Source organism: Lacerta agilis, chromosome 10, assembly GCF_009819535.1.
Source record: "Lacerta agilis isolate rLacAgi1 chromosome 10, rLacAgi1.pri, whole genome shotgun sequence".
Taxonomy (NCBI): Eukaryota; Metazoa; Chordata; class Lepidosauria; order Squamata; family Lacertidae; genus Lacerta; species Lacerta agilis.
In genome coordinates, this window is record NC_046321.1 from 15,333,177 (window position 1) to 15,355,712 (window position 22,536).

At 42.4% G+C, this 22,536-nt stretch overlaps 1 protein-coding gene across 21 annotated transcripts in view; it reads left to right on the forward strand.

Annotated features, from left to right (window-relative positions):
- Positions 1 to 22,536, forward strand: part of MICAL3 (microtubule associated monooxygenase, calponin and LIM domain containing 3) — a 184,909-nt gene that overhangs the window by 146,843 nt on the left and 15,530 nt on the right. For 20 of the 21 annotated variants that reach the window (XM_033162764.1, XM_033162763.1, XM_033162767.1 and 17 more), the window contains 7 exons: positions 388 to 519; positions 1,709 to 1,800; positions 5,019 to 6,876; positions 9,093 to 9,187; positions 13,713 to 13,763; positions 16,504 to 16,611; positions 17,731 to 17,824. In XM_033162764.1, the coding sequence (XP_033018655.1) occupies positions 388 to 519; positions 1,709 to 1,800; positions 5,019 to 6,876; positions 9,093 to 9,187; positions 13,713 to 13,763; positions 16,504 to 16,611; positions 17,731 to 17,824 (2,430 nt within the window). The remainder of the gene's footprint in view (positions 1 to 387; positions 520 to 1,708; positions 1,801 to 5,018; positions 6,877 to 9,092; positions 9,188 to 13,712; positions 13,764 to 16,503; positions 16,612 to 17,730; positions 17,825 to 22,536) is intronic. The other variant, XM_033162766.1, reaches the window with a different exon arrangement.

Here is a 22,536-nt window from a genome sequence, read left to right on the forward strand (position 1 = left end):
ATTCATTTGAGGATTAGCGGTGCTCAAGAAAGCTTCTGAGATGAGTGGAGAGAACCTATTGCTATCAGTGTTGACCTAGAGCTAGCCATATGCTAAACGGGTGTACACAAGGAATAGAGGATAAGTTAATTATTCATAGAATGTGCCAAGTCCTTGGCCAGCAGATTGTTTTAATGGGGGGGGGGCATTTTGAGAATCAGATGCAGAAGGTGAGCCAGCCCCCCTCTGTCCATCTGATTGCCTTCAAATCTTATTGTCACAGCCACCATTTCCCTTTTGACTCTGGGTTGGCAAGGTGAAATCTTACCACGAAGACACTCTAGATTTGCATGTCAGATCCTTTAGTTTTTGCTCTTCTCCTTTCCTCCAAAAAACAATGGGGAGCAGATGACATCCCATCTGATGCAGAAGCAGAGTGCCGCTTGCATCAAGAAGAGGCAGGAGAACTGGAGCTGAAAGTCTCTGAAAAAGAAGAAGAAGCAGAAGAAGAGACAGCTGCCCCTTCCGTTGAGACAGAAGGTACCTAAATTTAATCATCAAGTCTGAAGCCCCAAGCTGTTTTGAGCAGTCTGCACTGCAGGCAGTGCAGTATTCTAACACAATACATGGTTCTCATTATCATTAAGTAATTCTGTGGCCAAGTTGCCAGAGAACATTTGCTACTCAGGGAACGCTTGCAGGTGGCTGCCATGAAGGTGTACACATGGAAAATGTTGTGTCAGGCTATGGGAATGATAGTCTTGCTTAAGTCTAGGCTGCCTTTTTAAAACCTGGTTTGTCAAAAGCCCTAAAAGAAAAAAAATAAAAGGCCAAGGAATAATACTTGACATCTAACATTTTTATGGCAGCTGATCTTATTTGGTTGTTCAGGCTTCATTCATAAGGGGATACTAGCTGGAGCCATGTTCACATTGGGGAGTTTTCTCAGTATGGGATACCTCTGTGGTGCTAGTTTCCACCAGTAGCTTCCTTTTGGCTCTATAGAAGGAGGACTCCACGACTTACAGCCAACCATCTTAGACTGGCATGAGTCTTCTGGAAGCTGCTTCTGCTGTCTTGCCTTTGGGGTTTGTTACTATCTTCCCTGGAAACGAAGGCTTCTCTTATCATCTTCTGGCTTAATTTTCATCCTGCCCTTCTAGAATTTATGGAATTTGCTACTGCAAAATGTGGTGGTGACCACTAGCTTACGTGGCTTTGAAGCAATTAGGCAAATGCATGGAAGACAGGGTTATCAATGACTATAAGCTACAATTAGTCTCTCTGAATCCTGCTTGTGCACTTCTTCAGAGGCTTCTGATTGGCCACGATGGGAAGTAGGATAGACTAGGATTGACCTTGTGTCTGGTCCAACAAGGTGGTTCATCTACCCTTTACTGCTAAACATATTTCTTTCAGACCTGTAATGAGCCACACCTCCCTCTCTACAAGCAATGTAATATTTTAGCATCTAAAGCTACAATCCTGTGCATACCTATTTGTGACTAATCTCCACTCATTTTAATAGTACTTGCTGCCAAGTAATATGCATCACATCAGGCTGCACCGATCATAGCACTGTAACTGTCTTGTATAACTGGGTGGAATGGCAGTATTCAAGTTAAGTACCAAGTTGACTATCTGGAAATAAGCAAGGAGGCGGCAGTAAACTCAATGCACTTCACTTGGTTTAAAATAGTTATGGACTTATTTGTTGGTTTTCCTTCAGACCCTTGCAAGCTCTGTCTGCCTGATCAGTCACCGTGTGAGAGGGCTGCTCTGCCTACTCCAGCTGAAAACCACAAGGAAGAAGAAAAAGAAGTAAGAAAATGAATTGTGATTTTCTTCATAGCTAATGCTTACGTACTCAGCTGAGTAAAATGTTAAAAGGGAAACTTGATCATAACCCCTCATACCATACACAAAATATTTGCAAGCTTATTTTCAATTTTTATTTGTGTTGCCTTATAATAGATTGGCTTGCAACGTAAATAATTGGTTTGGAATCTCTGTATAAAAACAAGTTCCAAACATTCTGCCATGAATATGCTTAGAACAAAAATTGGTGAAAAATTAATGGGAATGCATTCTAAGAAATTAATTGAGGTAGCTGAAGCCACTGAATTTGTGAGAGTGCTGCTTACATTATATTTGGTACTTGGGAAAAAAATTCCAAAGTACAAAACAGAGGCATCATTTGTGAACACTGTGCTTTTGTACAAATGGTGGCTTTTAATAACAATATTTATTATTCATAAAGTGCCTCAGCAGTCTAAAGCATATTTCAAAAATCAAGACAGGCCCTTCCCACACACTTAGAATCCTAGGAACACAAACCTACCTATGGAGAAGGTGTGATCTCATCCCTGTTAGTGCTCCAATTTTTGTTGTTTTTGCAAGGAAATCCCACAGTGCACCCATATTTTATTCTGTAAGGACACAGTGCATATGGATTTAGAAAACACTACTCTTCATTTGATTCATAAGAATTTATTTGTTTATTGAAATATTTATATCCCACCCATCAGCTAAATGTGTATAGAACAACAGAAAATACACATCTTTCAAATGACTGCCCCGCCCCCACTGTAAATGCCTGAGTAAATAAAATCATTTTAAGCTATTTAAAGAAGGGTCGGTGCAAGACAGGAGGCCAGTTGGGACACTATCACAGAGAAGGCTCTCACAACATGGGTACAATATGTGAAGCAGCTGACACCTTAGGTGACAACAGTGTATATAGTGATAAAAAATTATCAGTTCAATTGCAATAGCCTGATGCATACATTCCAAGGTATATTAACACTAAAGTGCAAAAGTTCACTTAGGAATCTTATATATTCCTGGTGAGTATATAGTTGATATTCATAGGTATACTCTTTCAAGCAAAGTTCCTCAATTGTCCTCGTCTGTCCTGATGGGTTGCTAGCTGAAAGTCTTCCCGTTTCACTGGTGAGACTGCAGTTTCTTCAAAGGAACAAGCTCTGTCTTCAATAACAATAAAACACACAATCAACATTCCATGTAACAAACTAAAATATGTGTACAAAATAATTCTTACTACTCACCAATAAAGTACATGGAATGTTGATTGAGTGTTTTATTGTTATTGAAGATAACTTGATACCTATGAATATCAACTTTATACTCACCGGGAATATATAAGATTCCTAAGTGAACTTTTGCACTGTTGATATGCCTTAGAATGTATCCATCAGGCTATTGCAATTGAATTGATAATTTTTATCACTATATACATTGTTATCAAAATATACCCTACATATTTTTCATCGTTGTTTTCCACGGCTTTCGGTTTATTTTGTTTTTGGTTATAATTTCCGTGATTGTCTGTTTGCTTTTCGACACCTTAGGTGAAGCTGTGTTTTACTCTTGTACCCCATGCTCTGGGGTTTTCTTAACTCTTTGAAAAGCTGATTTACTTTGGGCTTTAAGAAACAGCTTGCTAGTATCAAGCAGTACTTTTAATTGGCTATATTCTGTGACAAGGGGGGTGGGCGGTGGCGGAATGAGACTTCCTCCTTATTCTTTCCCATAGATTTGTAGGTAAAAGACTCATTTCCCAGAATCTTCTTTACTTCAGTCTGTTTCAGGACAATTTTCCAACTTATTCAGAGCTGAGTCAGTCATTCCTTGAGGATGTGTCAGAAGTCACCCAACAATCATCTTTGCTGGCACTTCGTGTGACTTGAACTAGTGTTATGAAATACAATCCACATGCCTTGTTTTTTTTCTTTTAAGCACAGCTTAAATGCTTAAATTCAAAAAGATACAGAACAAGAATGACAGTCATTAGTGACACACTGTCCAAAAAGTATACAGCGATCTAAATTGATATAAAAGTGAGGCTATCATCATGCCTGAAGAAGGAATAACTCATATTGGCTAAGTAATGTAGTCCTTATTCATGGTCCTTATTCACCAGCTGTCTGTCTCTTCTGCCCTATGATCTGCATCATATTACTGAATCTGTTGAGAGCTAGGGTTGTGAATTAAATTCTGATAGTGGAAATTACCTAATGTTGCATGGGAATTCTTAGAAACAAAATCCACCCTGATATTTATAACTGGAAAATGTGATTTGTTACAAGGGCTGTGTGTGCCCCCCAGTCCTGGCCCAAATCAGTTCAGGAGGCTGGGTTAATATTTAGTTTGGTTCTTTTAGATACTATGCAACTGGGACAGGGAAGGAGAAATTGCGTCTTCCTTTTTGCTCCCCCAACTGCACTGCGGAATGCAGAAGGGTTCAGTCTTGCTGGGGTCTTCTTCACCAGGGTGCTTCTTGCTGGGAACAGACCACTGTAGTCAGTGGAACTTCACCCTTGGTGGATGACTAGTGTATGTGCCAGGTCTGTTTGCCACCTTTCCCCTCCCATGTCAATGCCCCCAACGTGTCTTAGCTCAGTTTAGACCCAGGCTTCCCTGCTGCCACTGCCGCCACTGCCACCACCAACAATGCCACACCACTTTATTCTATGGCCACTTCTTACTCAGCTATTTTCTGCTGTTGCCACCACCAGTATATTGCAGGCAGCGGCTGCCTGAGCTGGACCCATCTCACTACCACCCCCACAAACAAACGTCTGCATCAGCCATCACCATGGGGGCCATAACCAGGTAAGAGAAACCAACCTTTGCATTGGTGCAACATGGGGACAGTTCTTCTGTCCTCCTCTCCCCCATGGTTAGGTCTTCTCTTCCCACCTAGGACCTTTGCAGTTTCAGCCACCCGCTTTTCAATCCTGCTTGGGTCTGCTTGCCCAGTACTTTCCCTGTAGGTGACACACTGGCAATCCAGATCCCTGCATCCAACAATATTGCATCCTCTGGCCAGTGCCTCATATGAGGAGAGTGTGCAAGTGCACTCTAGAATGTTTTCCAGAATTGCTCGTAACAATCTAGGGGTCTGTGGCAAACATGGAGCAGCTGGTATGTACAAAGTTTGGAACTCTTTGGTCTAGAACCTGCTGGTGGGTGTTTTGTTCCATTGATGATGCTGTGTTTTATATCTGTCTGTGTAGGACTCAAAGGAACTTCTTGCAACAGTGCCCTGCAAAAATGAATCCCCAGATGTACGGTTTTTCCCTGAACCGTTCCTTCCAGGAGAGGAGGCACAAGTCAAGATCTCTGATGACCAAAAAGTCAAAAGCCCACCTGTACCACTCTCTCCAATACGGTCCCAGCCAGTTGCAATGCCTGAGACCATCACACCAACATCACCTGTGAAATCGCAGCCAGCAACTCCTGCAGCACCTGCATCTCCACCTGCCACCCCCTTGCCTATTTGTTCACAGCCTTTACCCTCTGGTGAAGCATCCATTCAATCTCCAGGGGAACCTGTGTGTTTCCAACCAGTACCAGCCTTAACTTCCACTCCTTTGGCCAAGCTTGCCCTAAAAAATCAAGATGGAGAGATGGAAAAATTGGGGAGCCCTACCACAGCAGAAGAAGCTTTGAAAAGGAATAACCTTGTGGAGGAGTTCTGGATGAAGAGTGCTGAAATCCGGAGGAGTTTGGGTCTCACACCTGTGAACAGAAGCAGGGGACCAGAGCCAAGCTTTACCATTTCCCCCCTTGAGTCTGCCCCCCTCAAAACATACACTCCCGAGCGTATTTCAGAAGAGAAGGGGATCCACATTGTAAAACCTCAGTCAGCCCCAAAGATGCCAGTCACAGCAAAGCTAGACAGTGAGCAGTTTTCTTTGCTGACTCCAAAATCCCCATCAGAGAGAGAGCTGAAAAATTTGAGTGATGTTAAGAGAGAGCTGTCCAGCAGTTCTGGACTGGGTCTTCAGGGTAGTTCATCAAACATGAGAACATTGGCCAGCCAGAGTTTCAACACTTCTGATTCCACCATGCTGACTCCTCCATCCAGCCCTCCTCCTCCTCCACCTCAAAACGAAGAGCCAGCAACACTGCGAAGAAAAAGGCACCAGGCAACTTGGCAGAACGAGGCTGAGTCTAAGCCAGCTTCTATGCAAACACCTCACCCGCCACCAGCAGCCATAGAAAGGATCCGGCCAGCCAGGGAGCCATCCCAGCCCTCCAGAGAGGAGGTGCGGAAATCATTTGTAGAGAGTGTGGATGAGATACCATTTGCTGATGATGTGGAGGACACTTACGATGAGAGGACTGAGGATTCGAGCATCCATGAAAAATATTACACGCCCCCCAGTAGGCCGAGGCCAGAGAAGCCTCTTCACCTACATTATGTTAAAGAGAATGGTGGGCCGCCATCAATGGAAGGGGGAAGCCAGCAAAAGAGGGGCCTCCCTCAAGTCTCTGCAGAAGCGAAGGAGCTAGCGGAGGAAAGAATGAGAGCCAGAGAGAAGTCCATCAAGAGTCAGGCCTTACGCGATGCCATGGCTAAGCAGCTATGCAAGATGAAAGAGCTGGAGATGGCCAATGCTGCTGGTGCCGCCAAGTTGCACAAGGCATCTACCATGCCTTCAAAGACCAAAGAGCTGTATTTTGAATCCCAGAAGCATTTGGGTATGAAAGCTGGTGAAGGCCCCACGCTGAAACACGAGGCTAGTGGTGACAGGTTCTTTTCACCCTTTGCAGACACCAGTGGGCATGATGGGTCAGTCACATCCTCTGAAGGCTCTGGAGGGAAGAGTAAGAAAAGGACTTCTCTCTTCTCCCCCCGCAAGAACAAAAAGGAGAAGAAGTCCAAGAATGACAGCAAGCTCTCTGACAAATCCAGCAGTGCAGCTGAAGAAGCCACAAAGCCCAAATCACTGTGGAAGTCTGTGTTCTCTGGCTATAAGAAAGACAAGAAGAAAAAGACAGATGACAAATCCTGCCCTAGTACACCTTCCAGTGGGGCCACAGTGGATTCTGGGAAGCATAAGGCGTCTCCACTAGTTAGAGCAGCAGGTATAGTGTCACTGACTGAATTCTTTAGTGATTCCACTGTACCTGAAAAACTTTTGCAGATTTATTCCATGCACAGCATATGAGCACAAGAGATATTTGAGCAATGTAACCTAACAGCCGCCATCAGTGATTTGGGAGGTGATTAAGGAGGGAGGAAAGATAAGCATAAAAAGGCAGAACAGGATCAAGGAAAGCATGAGAAAAATAGTATTTTACAAAAGCATGGGATTTCTAGTTTTAGCTCGAGGAATGGGAATATGTGTTCCTCTGGATGTTCATGGACCCCAGTTCCAAGCAGTCAGGGGTGGCATCTGGCGAACAACACACCACAAGCTCCCTTTGAAGTGATGTATGCAAGGCACATGTATATTTTCTGCGGGTGCTTTCAGGGACTCCTTCAATTCTTGCAACCTCTTTCTCTTTTAAAAATGAAATTGTTGAAACAGCTTTCTTGTGGGAGGCTGGGGGGGGGGGAGGAGGCAGTTGCTCTGATGATGATTGAGAATTAGCCCCCTACTCCTAAGCAGCATATTCACAGGCATGCACATTTGGGGGAGGGGTACACAGCTACCCAGTGGTATCACTGTTCCCTGCCTAACTGGGAGCAGCTGTTTTATCCAGGTGCCCCAAATGGGCTACAAAAAAATCCCATGTGTGGCCTAGTTTTGTGAGGCATGACTGGACACATCCATGAGTTTTCATTTTGCTGCAACACCCAGACTCTAGGGAGATTTGTATCAGCAGCAGTGTTAGGCTTGATGTATGAGTCATCGTTTTCTCCCCCCAGTTTTCATCTGAAGCCTGGTGAAGTCAGTATGAACAGTCTGCTTCATTGTCAACCAGGCTTGGGAGTTTGGGATTAGGTGCATTTGGTTCTGTGCCCTGCTCTTATTTCAAGGCACTTGGACAAATCCGTCTGAAGGATAGTGTTCTGAGTGATCTGATGGTTTTCTTTCTCATATATTGTCTGACTCAGTTTATAACTTTTAAAATAGCAGGTTGGTTATCTGGAGAATAAGTAATAAAGGTGCCTCAGACTAAATCAGAAATATTCAGCAACTTGCAGCTTGAGGCCCAGCTCATAAACTTCCATTCCAATTGCAGTAGTATTGCCCTAATTGGTAGCATACCTTCCAGATAACTTGCTTGGTGTGGAAAGAATAAGTCCCAGCTGTTCTTCAAGAAACATCCACACTGCTTTTTGAAGAAAAGTATTGAAGAAGTATAAATCAAGGCATCTGAGAAAGTTACTAGTGGAGGTGCAAAAAGGTCTTAGATCTTCTGCAGATGATTATAATTAATACCAGCAGCGCAATATCTCTTTCCCATGTCATAGAAGAGGAGGGATATAGTCTTACTGTAGGTAAAACAGGGACAGATAAACCTGGTGTGTATTTACTTTCTTCCAACGAACTCATAGATGCATAAACACACACTCCTTTTTATCTTCACAACAACAACAACTCTGTGAGATAGGCTGGGTAGAGGTATAGTGAGTACCTCAAGGTCACCCAGTGAACTTCATGACCAAGTGAGGATTTGAACCTGAGTCTCCCCAGTTCCTGTCCGACACTGTAACCACTGCACCACCATGGCTCTCAGTGATGTGGTTAGAAATAAATTTAGTAGGGACCAGGGAGGAGAAATGTGTGCTTCAGCATTAAAGAAATTGAGCACACAGATGTCAAAGAACACCATTAAAAATGGGGAGGGGGAAATCACAAACTGCCAGGGCATTGCTCTGGGACAGGCATGTCCAACAGGTAGATCATTATCTACCAGTAGATCACTGGACGTCTGTGGTAGATCACCGGTAGATCAGTGGCTGCCCCCAAAGAAGCTAAAAAAACTTTGGCTCCCCTAAAAAAAGCTCACCCCTAAAATGACCTGAACCACCAAAAATAGGGCTTTCCTTCCTAAAAAGAAAAGCTCGATGTCATTTTCCTCTTCCCCAAAGAAGCTCAACAACTTTTACATGACACCCCCCCCAAAAAAGGGGGTAGATCACTGCCAGTTTTTAACTCTGTGAGTAGATCACAGTCTCTTGGAAGTTGGCCACCCCTGCTCTGGGAGAAAGGGGTAGCTGCTCTAGTCAATGTAGCAGTAGTGGGTGGTGTGTTATTTTTTCAGACTTCAAGAGACTCATCATCTAAGTTCATTATGATGCCAGCTGCTCCTCTAGCTGTGTCATCTGATTTGTTTCTTTACCATCTCAGATTTGCAACTACGTCGACACTTAAGCTTCTCTGAGGACTCTGACCTCTCCAACGATGACGTCTTAGAGCGCTCTTCACAGAGATCCAAGCGAGAGGTAAGATTAAACTGGGTGGGAAATGTTGAGCTAGCTGTGCTCTTTCAAAGCCAAGATAAATAATAAAACCTTAAGAAAGCTGAAGTGATTAATGTTTAATATTTCCTATTAATTTACTTTAGCTGGGCTGGAAGAAACCTGCAGACAAAAGCCCACTTTTGGATATATCTGGGATTATACTGTAAAAACTCAGTGTTTATGAGTTATGCTTTTCACATCTATTAATAACTATATATGGTATCTACACGGGTCAAATGATCTGCCTATCTATGCAAACAGACTTTTAGCAAATGTAGGAACTGTGACAGTGTGACATGCATATTTAGCACACTGACCACTTAATTGCTTTATATCAGTTGTCCATTGGGGGTATAGAACAGACACATTGATCCAGAAATATAGGTACTCCTGATGAATCCTCACTTATGGCCTGAAATACTGGATCTCTTTCCTAAATGATTCCACTGGCTATGTCTCAACCTCAGTTGTGTGATCTGTAGCATCAATTTATCATCTCACATTGCTCCTGTTGAGAATGAGATGCAGCTTGCAGAGCTGGTATGTTTGTTCCAGTTGTTGTTCCTTCAATGTGTACTGGGAATGGCTTGTGTGGTTTACACCTCATGACAAACCATATCACTGGTTTAGGACTCAATTTCCAAGCTTTATGGGAATGTCACTACCTCATCAAAGAGGTGCTAAGTTCCTTGCACTGTTCAGTTTTATGTCAGTGAAGAACACCCTAGATTAGAAGCACTGTTTCAAATGGCAAGATGGAGGTCTTTTTTCAAGTATGATCATTTGCATGTCGAGCAAATAATCTGTAGTTTTTCCTGCTAAAAGATCTGCTTGTGAGTAATCACTCCAGCTGGCCACTTTTATCTTGGATGATAAATTACAGCTCAGGCAGCTGTCCAAGGATGATGATGTAAGGTTGTAAATGTGACTGTCTTTCATACTCAGACGCTGAGTTTCTCCCCATGTTTAACATATCTTTATTCACTCCTGTTGAGCTGTTGTTGTTTTTTTATTGGACCCTTCCCTGCCCCACAACTTCCCACATGCTTGCCTTCAGGCTTTTCCTGGCAGATTCCACATTACATCTGGGATGCAAAGGAATGAGGAGGTACCTGGGGATGCTGGAAACAGCATCATGGGAAAGGGTAGTAGTAACAATGTGGTGGATTCTGATAAGTCATGAAGCAGTTACTTATTCATGTCTGCATAGATCAGAAGTGGGAACCTGTGGTCTTCCAGATGTGGGATTCCCACTTCTACCTTCCTTAGCCAACAGAGGCAATAGACAGGGAGGGTGTGAGTTGCAGCCCAGCAACATCTGTAGGGCCTTGGTACCCAATCCCTGGCTTAGAGTCCTGAAGCTGCCTCACCGTCATGGATTGGTTAGCACTTCAACCACATCTGATTCACACAGGTGGCCTACATATGATGAAGAGTGAGAATTACTTCACCTCTAAATAGCCATTGGAGTACGTAATGGTTGTTCTGTTGTGTATTTTGAATATTGCAGGCATTCCAGGTATCTTAATCCTCAGCAAAGAACTGTTATTAATATGCATTGAGAGTTGCATCAAGAAGGAATATGCACTGAAAGAGTAGATGTAATTGGTCATTTTACCAATCTTAACTCCTCCAGTTACATGAATGAAAGGATGGTTAAACATTCCATGGACTAACTAATCCTCTCCAGTTCTGATATTGAGCTGGGATGCATATAACAAATCAGCTCCCTTATCTCAGTAGAGAGATCAGGAGCAAGCTGTAGGATTGTTGTGTCAGTGACAATACATGGCTTGACTGCGGTGAAGGAGAGAGGGGAGCATCTGTGAGGAAGAAATACACAATTACAGTCTGTTCTCCAGTGCTTAGTTGTAGTTCATAGAGCCACCTTTGCTCTTCACCACCCCAGTGTGATGTTTTCCATGGTGGTCAGTTGTGAGAACAGAAATGGCACGGTGTTGTGGGATGGTCTAAATTTGATTACTAATCTGGAATACAAGGGCATGGTCTTGTGTGTACCTCCTGAGCCAGTATTTTCTTCTCTCTGCTACATGACTGATCATGAACTGCTTATAGACCGAAACCCATCAGCTAGCACTCTTGTTGCAATACCGTATCCTCTTCCCATAGGTTGCCTGTTTGATGTGGTTTACTATAATGTTTGCAATTAGCTCTTTAGTTTTGTGTGCTGTCTAACACTAGAATCAGTTTCTAAATAAATGCTGGTATAGCTTCCTGTGGGATATGTGCTTCTTGGAGCTTTGGTCAGTGTATGTGTGTATGTGCTGATGTTGTAAAATATTTGTTGTACTTCGTATCTGACTGTTTGTTCAAGGATATATTTCCTTCTCTGGTAGCCTGTTGAAGGCTGAGGTTTTGTCTAAAGCAGGGGTCCTCAACTGTCATGGCTGTTATGGTCATGGAGGACCTGCCTAGTTACAAAACAGATCAACCTTTGGCCTGATCCAGCAGGCTTTTCTTATGCTCTTATGCTAAGGGGGATGTTTGACACTGTGGGTGTCATATTGGAGGACCCAAAGTCTAAACTCTGGTTGCACTTCAGTTTTCCCTTCATGTTTATGCATTTATTTAATGAAGATTAAGTGCACTGTGAAAGTACTGAAAAGCAGAGTGACAAGTGTGCTTAAAGCAATTCCATAAAAGATACCACACAATTGCAAAAAAAAAAAAACTGGACACAAAATTCAGTGTTCTGAAAAATCACATTTCATTTTAAAAAAAGAGTCACACTTATAGTCTGCGAAACAGAGATGGGGAAACTCTGGCTTACTAGCTGCTGCTGGACACCATTCATCCCTGTCCTTGTGCTGAGCTGCCTGGGACTGATGGGAGTTGTAGTCCAACAACTTCTGGAGGGTTACAGTTCTGCATTCCTGCTATAACACTTCCGAGATGGGTATTGCCTTGGGGAGGAGCAAGATTTCTCAGGGTAATTGACCGAGCTTCAATGTCATGTTTGGCTCTTTGCCCTGCACAACTAACCAAAGCAGCACCGCATGCAAATTTTCATTTGCAAAATTGTTTAACTGAGTGCTGCTTTCCAGTGAAAACAGTGTGGAAGGATGTCTAGGTGCCCTGTGCAAAACCATAACTTCCGTAAAGGTAAATCTCAATTCAAGTGGAAGATTGGAGTCAGAATTGAATGCCAGGCTAGGCATTCATACACAGTTTCATTAGACAAGAAATAGTTAAGTGACCATTCCTTGGGGGAGAAGCACAGATACACATATGGGGGGAGTGTATGATCAGCTGCTTTCTCCCATGTGAACTCTGTCACTGCCATAGTGGTCTTTAAACTCCCTCCTTCCACTATTCCTTCTGAATAGTGACAGAAGCTTTGCAGAACCATTTTCTTCCAATCCACCTGCGCTGCAAACTTCCATTTGCTTCTGCCTTGGCCCAGGCAAGGATGCAAGCAACAGAGGAGTGAAACAAGGAGAGGGCTTTGGGTTACCTTCTTTTTACTGTTCATGCAGGAGCAAAGAGAGTTAAGCTTCTGCATGCATTTAAGCTTATGATAGTGAATCAGTAGGCTGAGCAACAGTAATAAAGGTAAAGGGACCCCGACCATTAGGTCCAGTCGTGTCCGACTCTGGGGTTGCGACGCTCATCTTGCGTTAATGGCCGAGGGAGCTGGCATACAGCTTCTGGGTCATGTGGCCGGCGTGACAAAGCTGCTTCTGGCGAACCAGAGCAGCGCACGGAAACGGTGTTTACCTTCCCGCCGGAGCGGTACCTATTTATCTACTTGCACTTTTGACATGCTTTCGTACTGCTAGGTGGGCAGGAGCTGGGACCGAGCAATGGGAGCTCACCCCGTTGCGGGGATTCAAACTGCCGACCTTCTGATCAGCAAGCCCTAGGCTCTGTGGTTTAACCCACAGCGCCACCTGCGTCCCTGAGCAACAGTAATAAGTCTCTTAATTAAAATATTATATATATATATATATATATATATATTTAAAATTAAGAGACGAGCAACAGTAATAACGTCTCTTAATTAAAAACAGCTGCTTTGTTGCTATGTTGTACCTATATTGGTCTGGCCTGGACTTCCACAAGTTGTGATCCCTGCCATCTCCCAAGCTGAACAGTGCTCCCAAGCTATGTATATTAGTGCACCAAGAGTTTGATGAACAACTCTTTCTGTTGCCTGTGACTACCAAAATTGGCACTGGGGGGTGGGTGGGTAGGGGGGTAGGGTTGTACATCTGACAGGCTATACAATACATGGCTTGTAGGTTGCATTTGGGTTTGGGTCACAGGTGGTGCAGGCCTGGTCAAGTATTTGTTTGTTTGCTGATTCTGAAGCATTCACCCTCATACATAGTGCCATGTCGCACTTCGAGCAACCTTTGTGTTTGTTACTGTGCCTTTTGTTTTCAGCGTTTTAATGTTTAACTGACTGTGCTCCATTTTATGTGTGTGGGTTTTATTATTTATTTATTTTTGCCTTTGCCATTCCTTCCCCCTCCCCCTTTTAAAGTCGATTTACGTCCCACACGCCTTGGCATTCAAGAGATCATACGCATCAAAGGTAGTGTCTCCATTCTCATTGACTGGCCACAGTTGCATGCATTCCCATTATTAACCTACCAGAACTATAGTCTGTGTCCCATCTCCCTGCCTTTGTTTGTACTAATGTAATTCCTGACTGTGCATGTATGAAATGGTTAAAAAAAATAAGGGCAACCTGATCAAGGAAATGTCAAATCCTTAAACCTACATGCTCACTTGAAATGCATGCAGTATGTGCATCAAGGATCAACCAGAGAGAGAGTGAACCTGCTGGTCTTGGTTTGTTGCTTTTTAAAAGGATTTTAAAGGGTATTTTGCTGGACATATTAGCTACTTAATTGTATAAATTGAAATTATTTTTATTCTGCTCTTTTTTTTTTATTCTGCTTATCCTCCAAAGAGATCAAGGTGGCTTACAAGATTTCCCCATTTTATCCTCGCAACAACCCTGATAGGTAGGGTAAGCTGAGAGGAAGAGATCAGCTGAAGGTCACCCAGTGAGCTAAATGGAGATTTGAGCTTGCATCTCCCCAGTTTTAGTCTTCTACTCTAATCACCATGCCACACAGTAGCCTTGGTCATTATAATTTATTGATACGTTTCTGTACACTCCATATAAGTCAGTGTAAAAATAGAAGTACACACATAAATAAAGTGCACAAAACAAGCATTATTTTAATAATAATAGTAATAACAATAACAACAACAACTTGTGCAAATAATTGTGTTCATTGCCACAGTCCTACAAATCATTTGGTTAATTCTGAATTATTGATAAAAGCTGGTTCCAAATTGCAGCCCAAGTAACATATTGTTTTAGGGGGTATCACAATATCACCTCAGTTGCCCCTCTTCCCATTCTAAGCACATTCACATCGGAGGCTCTAATTGGTTTTGTACCTGTTCCATTTCCCTAAGGAACTCTTGAGTTCTGTGTGAGTATGACCTAGATATGTCAAACAGACTTCTCAGCAAGCTACAGTTCCCAAGATTCTTGGAAGAAACCAGTATCAAGTTTGTTGTGCAGCGATGCCTTCCAACCCTGCTCACAGGTTATAATCTCATGTTACCATTTTGTGTGTCGAAATCTACACATCTGTGAAGGCGTGCACATTGTAAAGTGAGAGTTGTCATACAGGTGTGTTTTCTTCTTTTGGCCTAGTATATGCTTTAGCTTCTAGGTGCATACATTGAGCCAAATGGGAAAGAAATGTGCAAGCATTCTCAGCTTAGCAAATGCAGGTTTCCCTGCTGGTGTGGATTTTAACATATAAAAATGTAATATGAGAAGTAGCACTTGGTTTCAGGTTGGAGTCTTGAACAATAAAATAATGAAAGAAATGAAAGATGCAATTCACATATTTGCTTTTCTCAGGGCAAACACATCACTTTTAAAACAAAATAAAAATTTCTTTCCAGTAGCACCTTAGAGACCAACTAAGTTTTGTTTTGACTATGGCAGACCAACACGGCTACCCACCTGTAACATCACGTTTACACATTCTGTGGCCAAATACTTACATAAGCTACCAGTGAAACTGTTAGGTATGGGCTTAGTGGGACTCCAAAGTGATTTTCCTGTGATTTAGCATCTTTTTAGCACTAATCTCTAATCTGACCAGGATTTCAGCCACCCAAATCTTGTTGACTTGATTTTTTTTTAATGGCATGAAGGTAATAGGGGATCCTGGAATATTTGTGGCAATGGGGGGCTGCTCTGAATTGTCAAGGGAGGATGATACGTTAGGAAAACACATGCTCCACACATCTTGTTAGAACATAGATGTGAATTCTCAGCCCCAAAGCAACTCTGTAAGTTGCATATCTATCTTGAAAATAGTTGTATATATTAATGATTTTGAAAAGATGTTTAAAAGACACTGGAGCATGTGTCTATCCTGGAAGACATAGGCAGCTGGTAACCCCGTTTGACTAGTTCACACCACAAATTTATAGCTAAGTTGTATGATCAGCAGGCCCATGTGACACAACTGCTACTGGACCATTTAAGACTGCTGTTAGGGTGCTCTCACAGGTGTATGCTTGCCTAGAATGTTTTTATGTGAGCTGGAAGGATATTTGAATAGCTTTCCTCATTGCGTTCTAGCTTTGTATGTGCTAAGAATTGACTTTTTAATATAGCAAAGAATTCATATCGCCATTGTTCCCGTTTGCAGGTTGAAGTGATTACATAGGCCTTAGATCATGAGTTTCCTCTATTGTTGCATTGAAAATGCAGGTTGAGTGGTACCATGCCCTGCTGATTAAGTGATTGGTAGGAGTTGCAAATATGGTAGGAGTTGCAACCTGGACTCATAGCAGCACAACAAAACAGGCAGTATACCGTGTGCTTTAATCTACAATGAACTCTCAGCCTACTTTGTAAGATGATTTGGTCAGAGGGGTCTATTTTCTTACTTTGCCTAGGTCAAAAATTAATACAACAGGCTCAATTCTTTGTAAGAAAGCTGATGAAATCAGGGACACCTCCTATATTTAGGGCAAGCCACAAGGAGAATTGAAGAGAATGCAGCCGTAACTGGAAGCTCTCTGTTAAATCACTGCTTTGCACCTGATTCATGCCTTTCCTTCACACCTTACTTCTGCACCAAGGCCCACGCACTGCACTGTTAGCACTCAAATTGACAGCTTGCCCCCTGAGAAGAAAGCCCAGCAAGTAGGACCTTCTGTTCCTACTTACTGAGGATGGCAGCTTTGTTGTCAGGGACTGAAATGCATTCCTCTCTTTATTGCTGCAGAAAGCATACACAGAGGATGAGCTCAACGCCAAACTGACCAGGCGGGTGCAGAAAGCTGCTCGCCGTCAAGCCAAGCAGGAGGAGCTGAAGAGGTTACACAGGGCTCAGGTAAAGCCACAATTTTCATCCATAATTTCCAGGAAGAAAAATTAATGAGCCTATAAGAAGATAACCTTCTATGTGCCCACCTTTGCAGTGTGCATCAGAAAACTGCATGTCTCGAGGAAGGTCACATTACATTGATGGTATGGTCCTGACGTTTTCCCATAATTAACTGCACTTCCTACATGTAAGGTTTGACAACGGTACATATTACTCTCTTGCTGCTGCCTGGAGTGCCGCTTTTGTAAGGCACCTGTATGAGCAGCTGCAAGCAATATACCTATGTACACTTCTGCCTTGTAGGGATCCAAAACAGTAACTGGAGAATGTGTGACTTATCAACATCCTGAAGACACTTCATGCAGCAGCACAAACAAAAACGCATATCCCTGCTCTGAGGAGCTTTCAGTCTAGATTTTGACCAAATGGAGACAAAGGAGAGGAAGGTGGACACTGGGGCAAGAGGAAGAATATACACAAATTCATATTACTCGAATATAGTAGGGGGTTATGGTTAAGAGGGAGGATTTGATGAAAGATTCCAAAATTATTTGAAGGTATTTTTGGGAAAGGTGTGTGAGTACTTCCCACGTATCTAGGGCTTGTCCACACTTTGCTTGTCCCATGCCTAGAAAGCATGAGTCTAAGAAGTTTTCAGTTTGCCCCGCTGCTTGCCTCATGAAAACCCACTCTTTAGCACTGAATCAGAGCAAAGTCAATCCATGGGAAACCTGGTTGATGTTTGCTCCCATTCAGTGCTAAAGAGTAGTTTTCCCTGGGGGAAAGCAAAAGTGTAGACGAGCCCCTGGTCCCCATAGTGTGCACACACAGCATCCTTCACCCACCATTTTTAAGGACACATGGAGAGCATGTTGCCAAACCAGGTACTTGGGGGGGAAATTCCCAGATGGGCCACTGTTTGGAAAACATAAATGTTCTCTTTTTCCCCAGGAGTTGATCGTCAATTACAAAACCTTAAGGCCCCTCTGGTGTGTGCCTCTGGAACAGCTCTTAGGTGGCACTGGTCTTCTTTGGAAGCACTGGAGATTTTTTTAAATTAGTATCCTGCCATTTGAGCACAGGAGAATGAGAACCTATGTGTCTCTTTTCCCTCTTTTCCCATAGATTATCCAACGACAGCTGGAGCAAGTAGAAGAGAAGCAAAGGCAGCTGGAGGAGAGGGGAGTTGCTGTTGAGAAGGCTCTTAGGGGAGAAGCAGGTACCTTCCAGTCTTCCATCTTGTGTTTTTCTTTTCTTATTACATTTTAATGCAAAGGTTCATAACAACCTGTGTGCTAGCTATACAGACTGGTCCCTTCCTAAGCTGCAAGTTCTTGTATTAAATTATCTTTTTAAACAAATGAATTAAAATTCACCATTTCCCTTCTCTATCAGATCTTGGGCTTCTCTGCCTGTCAAGCTACCTAAATGGCAAGATCCCTTAGCCGGGTTTCATTTGCTCTGAAAATACGTCTCACTTCTTCCGGACAAAGTTTTGTCCAATTATTAGTTGCATCTTGCAAAAAGGTGGTAATGCATATAGGTTACCCACCTGCTAGCTTTCCTTTAGGAAATAAAACTTTGTCGTGGCAAGGAAGCCTCCATTTTGCCCAGCAAGATGAAAAAGAGAAGAGAGTAATTGAGATAAGTTTGTGGGGTTTTTTAATTCACTGTGCCTTGAATCAGCATTAGCACCCTCATAAGGGACCATCACAGAACAGCCCCGGCAAGTACCACATGCTCTCTGCAAAATCATGCACAGCTTCAAAGAAATTCAATACAACATGTGAAACAGTTGTCATCGTCATCTGCTGTTAATGGCATGAACCTCTACACTTGATGGCCTGGTCTAATGAATGGTACTTGGAATTAACATAGATGAAAGACATTAAGAGCGGAACTAGATGTTACTGCACACACAGGACTGCTACTGAAAACCCAAAACTCTGTATGTAGTCTTCTGCCCACACACCCTTCTTAATGCCCAGTGAAATTTGCTATGCAACGTGATGTTGTCAATCTTGACTTTCCCTGCCTCCCTCCTCCTTCATTGGGTGCCGAGGTGAGAGAATTCACTGCAAGACATCGCATGGTGAGTTTCACTAGACCTTACGAGGGAGGAAGAAGTAGTAATGAGAATACTGTTTTACTTGTGGCCCTGTGTCTGCCATAATGTCTAGTTCATCCGTGGGAGAGAACATAGATTATGATTTCCTCACTTGACATATCCTACCACTCCTTCGTTGAGAAACGAGTAGAGGAAAACACACAAAGGCCCAGGTTATTTCACATGATCCATTTACCAGAGGTGTAAGAGGCAACCTACTTGGTGAAAATGAGTTTAACTTAATTCTGAGATATGTAAAGACGAGTAACCTTTTGTTATACTGATCTTAAGTTTGGGAGGGAAATGTAACTAAATTGACTTTCCTCAAAACAGCCTGGAAGAAGCTGTTTTTCTGCTTTGTTTGAAGCTTGGATTGACACACTGAAATTTTCAATAGGAATGCGGTAGGATTATCAGTAACCAGACAATCAGCGCACTAAGAACAGATACTACCTGAATATTACACTTAATTATTACAATGTATTTATTTTTATTACGGTGTATATCCTGTCGTATTCTGAAATCTCCTGGTAAATAACAGCCTATTTGAGACAGATTTAACAATATCAAAGGCAACACAGGATGAATTAAATTTTAATCCCGTTTGCTGTCCTTGACCACCAAATGCCACACCAGTTACAGGAGACTTTCCCTAACTGTGTTAGATACCCAGGTTTTGGCAAATCTTAAAAGATTAGCAATTCCATAATTGTGGATTAGCCCTCAGGAAGTCTTATGTATCCTTATAGTTGAAAATTACTTTGCAGAGATCTTGGCACCTGCAAGGGACTCAATCTCTTTAAGATTGAAACCAGCAACATCTAGTGCACCACAATCACAAACTGAGCATCATACCTTGTCCTTATTTTCAAAGGCAGTCTTCCCTAAAGCTGCATATAGATATTAACATTTTTGAGTTAATGAGTACATTTTGATAGTGCCATCACCACTAGCTGCCCAAACTTAGTTATTTTATCCTGCAGTTGACTCTAGTTTAAAATGCTTCTTGCAGGCTTTCAGAGTCATTCTTGTTGCACCAGAGAGAATTTGATTGCCTCCAATTTGAAAGAGAGAGAATCTATAGAGAATATGTTTTGGTAGGACTGCAGTGTGCAGCTTTTAGCTAGTGGTAGCTCACAGCATCAGCTGGGGTCAAATAATGTACTCAGTCCAACTTAATCCCTGGAATACTTTTACAACTATTTAAATGTTGTTGTTTATAAATTGTTTCATAAAATGAATGCAGATATATAGTTTTAAAAGAATGGAAAGAATTGTACACCTCTACATTCAACAGTCTTCAGCCATCTCAAACTCTTTTTTTTTGTCACCTGACATTCAATTCTTTCCTTGTCCCCCATCATCCTTATAGATGGTGTCAACAGAATTTGAGGGGCTTTACAAACAACTGAGGGCTTTACTTGCCACACTTCATGGGCAGTGGTGGTGCTTTGGCAAGCAGAAAATTATTAGAGATGGCTTTAGATATCTAAAATGTGATGGGGAAGTGGAGAGGGAGAGACAAATGAAAAGGATGGCTTATTTTGGGGCCTCACAGGTGTGCCTATGAGTATTAATAATTGCCTTTTGAATTCAGGATTTATAGCTGAAAGATGTCCATATTCAGTAATCCCATGAAAAATACTGTTAATGGGGCATGCTCTTGTTTCATGAGATGAGAGAATTATTAGTTTTTTAGATTTTCATGTGCCTTAAAACCTCTTTTTCCTTACACACTTTCAATATCAGCAGTAATTTATTTCTGTATACTGGCCAAACAACCTTGACTGCCTTATGCAGTGTATGCAGTATTGGCCAAACTGATATGCCTTGCAGACTACAGTTACAAAGCTTTATTCTCTTAATGGCTAGTAATAGGTTTGCTGGAAAAAGGAGCTTCTGCTTTGGTAATGCAGATGGAAAGAGAACACCTTCCCCAAACTACCCATTCTTTATTGTTAAAACAGCTTCCTTGTGTGTGAGTTAATTAGAATTTTGTGTCCATTTCACCCAAGACCTATTCTGCATTGATACTGCTTCTATTGTTAGGAGCATTGCATGCACACTTTAACATGGGACAAATACACAAAAGCTATGCTACTATGTGCACTTGTGGTGAAACAGGCATGTTATGTGCTTATCATGTTGTAGTAAACACACAGCATACATGCCCTTGCCGTATGCAGACATTGTGTTTACATAGGAAGTGATTTTCTGCCTGGAGCACTTTTGTACACTTCCTATGCTACTTTATATATTGAAAACTGAAGTTCAGCGTATTGTGTGATGTGTCAAGGGAACATACTTTGTGCATTCCATAAACAGCCCAATGCACTTTGGTATTCCAGGCAGAAAATCCAAGTATAGTCGTATCTTGGAAGTCAAACGGAATCTGTTCCAGAAGTCCGTTTGACTTCCAAAACATTTGGAAACCAAATTGTATCTTCTGATTGGCTGCAGGAAGCTCCTGCAGCCAATCAGAAGCTACAGAAGCCCCATCGGATGTTCGGGTTCCAAAAGAATGTTCGCAAACCGGAACAATCACTGCCGAGTTTGCGGCGTTCGGGACCCAAAACGTCTGAGTTCCAGGGCATTCAGGATCCAAGGTACGACTGTAGTGCCCTTTACTACTTGGTAGTAATAATAATCAATTATAGTTTGGTGGCCTTTAATGGTTTCCCCCAAAATATCTGGCACCTGAGGCCAGCTGGCTCAACTTGCATAATAGAAGGTCCAAACCTGTCTGGACCCAAGTGAAATTTTTGAGCATTGGGCCAACTCTGACACCAATTTTCTTGAGTCTGTCGTGGTGCTTCCTTCTTAGGGATTGAAACTAAAGTAACAATTGAGATTTTATTTCTGATTAGAAATAAATTAATTTGAAAAGTGCCATGCTGGAAACACAAGGAAACCCTTTATGATGAGCAGTTCAGAGGATTTAAGTCTTCCATACATATTTTTGTCCTCTTGAGTTACCATATTTTTCACTCCATAGGGCACCTCGTTTTTAAAGGAGGAAACAAAAAATATATATTTTTCTGGTTTTCCTCCTCTAAAAGCCCTGTTTTTGTTGTTGTTGTTGTTCAGTCGTTCAGTGGTGTCCGACTCTTCGTGACCCCATGGACCAGAGCACGCCAGGAAAAGCCCTGTGTTTTTTTTAGGATCAGCTAAAAGTTTTGCAGCTTTTTTGCAAAGGGAAAAGCCCTTTTTTTTGAAGATCAGCTAAAAGTTTTGCAGCATTTTTGCAAAGGGAAAAGCCCTGTGTTTTTTTTAGGATCAGCTAAAAGTTTTGCAGCTTTTTTGCAAAGGGAAAAGCCCTGGTTTTTTTGAGGATCAGCTAAAAGTTTTGCAACTTTTTGCAAAGGGGGAAAAAGCAAAGCTCCTTTTGCAAAGGGGGAAAAGCAAAGAGGAAAAGCCCCGTTTTTATGGGGTTCAACTCACATTTCTGAAAAATCTTAAGGAAAGGGAGCCGTTTCTACAGTTTCCAGATAGACAATCTAATCAGCCAGTCACATGTTGCTGGGGAAACAAACAACCTCCCTCTGCAGCACATTCAACAATGGAGGCCTGGGCAAGGGGATGGGGCCGAAAGGGAGCCGGGACTCTTATCTCTCTCCTGATCTCTTGCTGATCAGCTGCTGTGCGGGGTCCTTTCAACACCACCTTTTCTCTTTGTAAAATAAAAAGCACAATCTGCTTTTGGCACCTGGGCAATTCAGCTCCAGAGACCACCATTCGCTCCATAAGACGCACAGGTATTTCCCCTTACTTTTCAGGAGGAAAAAAGTGCGTCTTACGGAGCGAAAAATACGGTAAGTGACCCT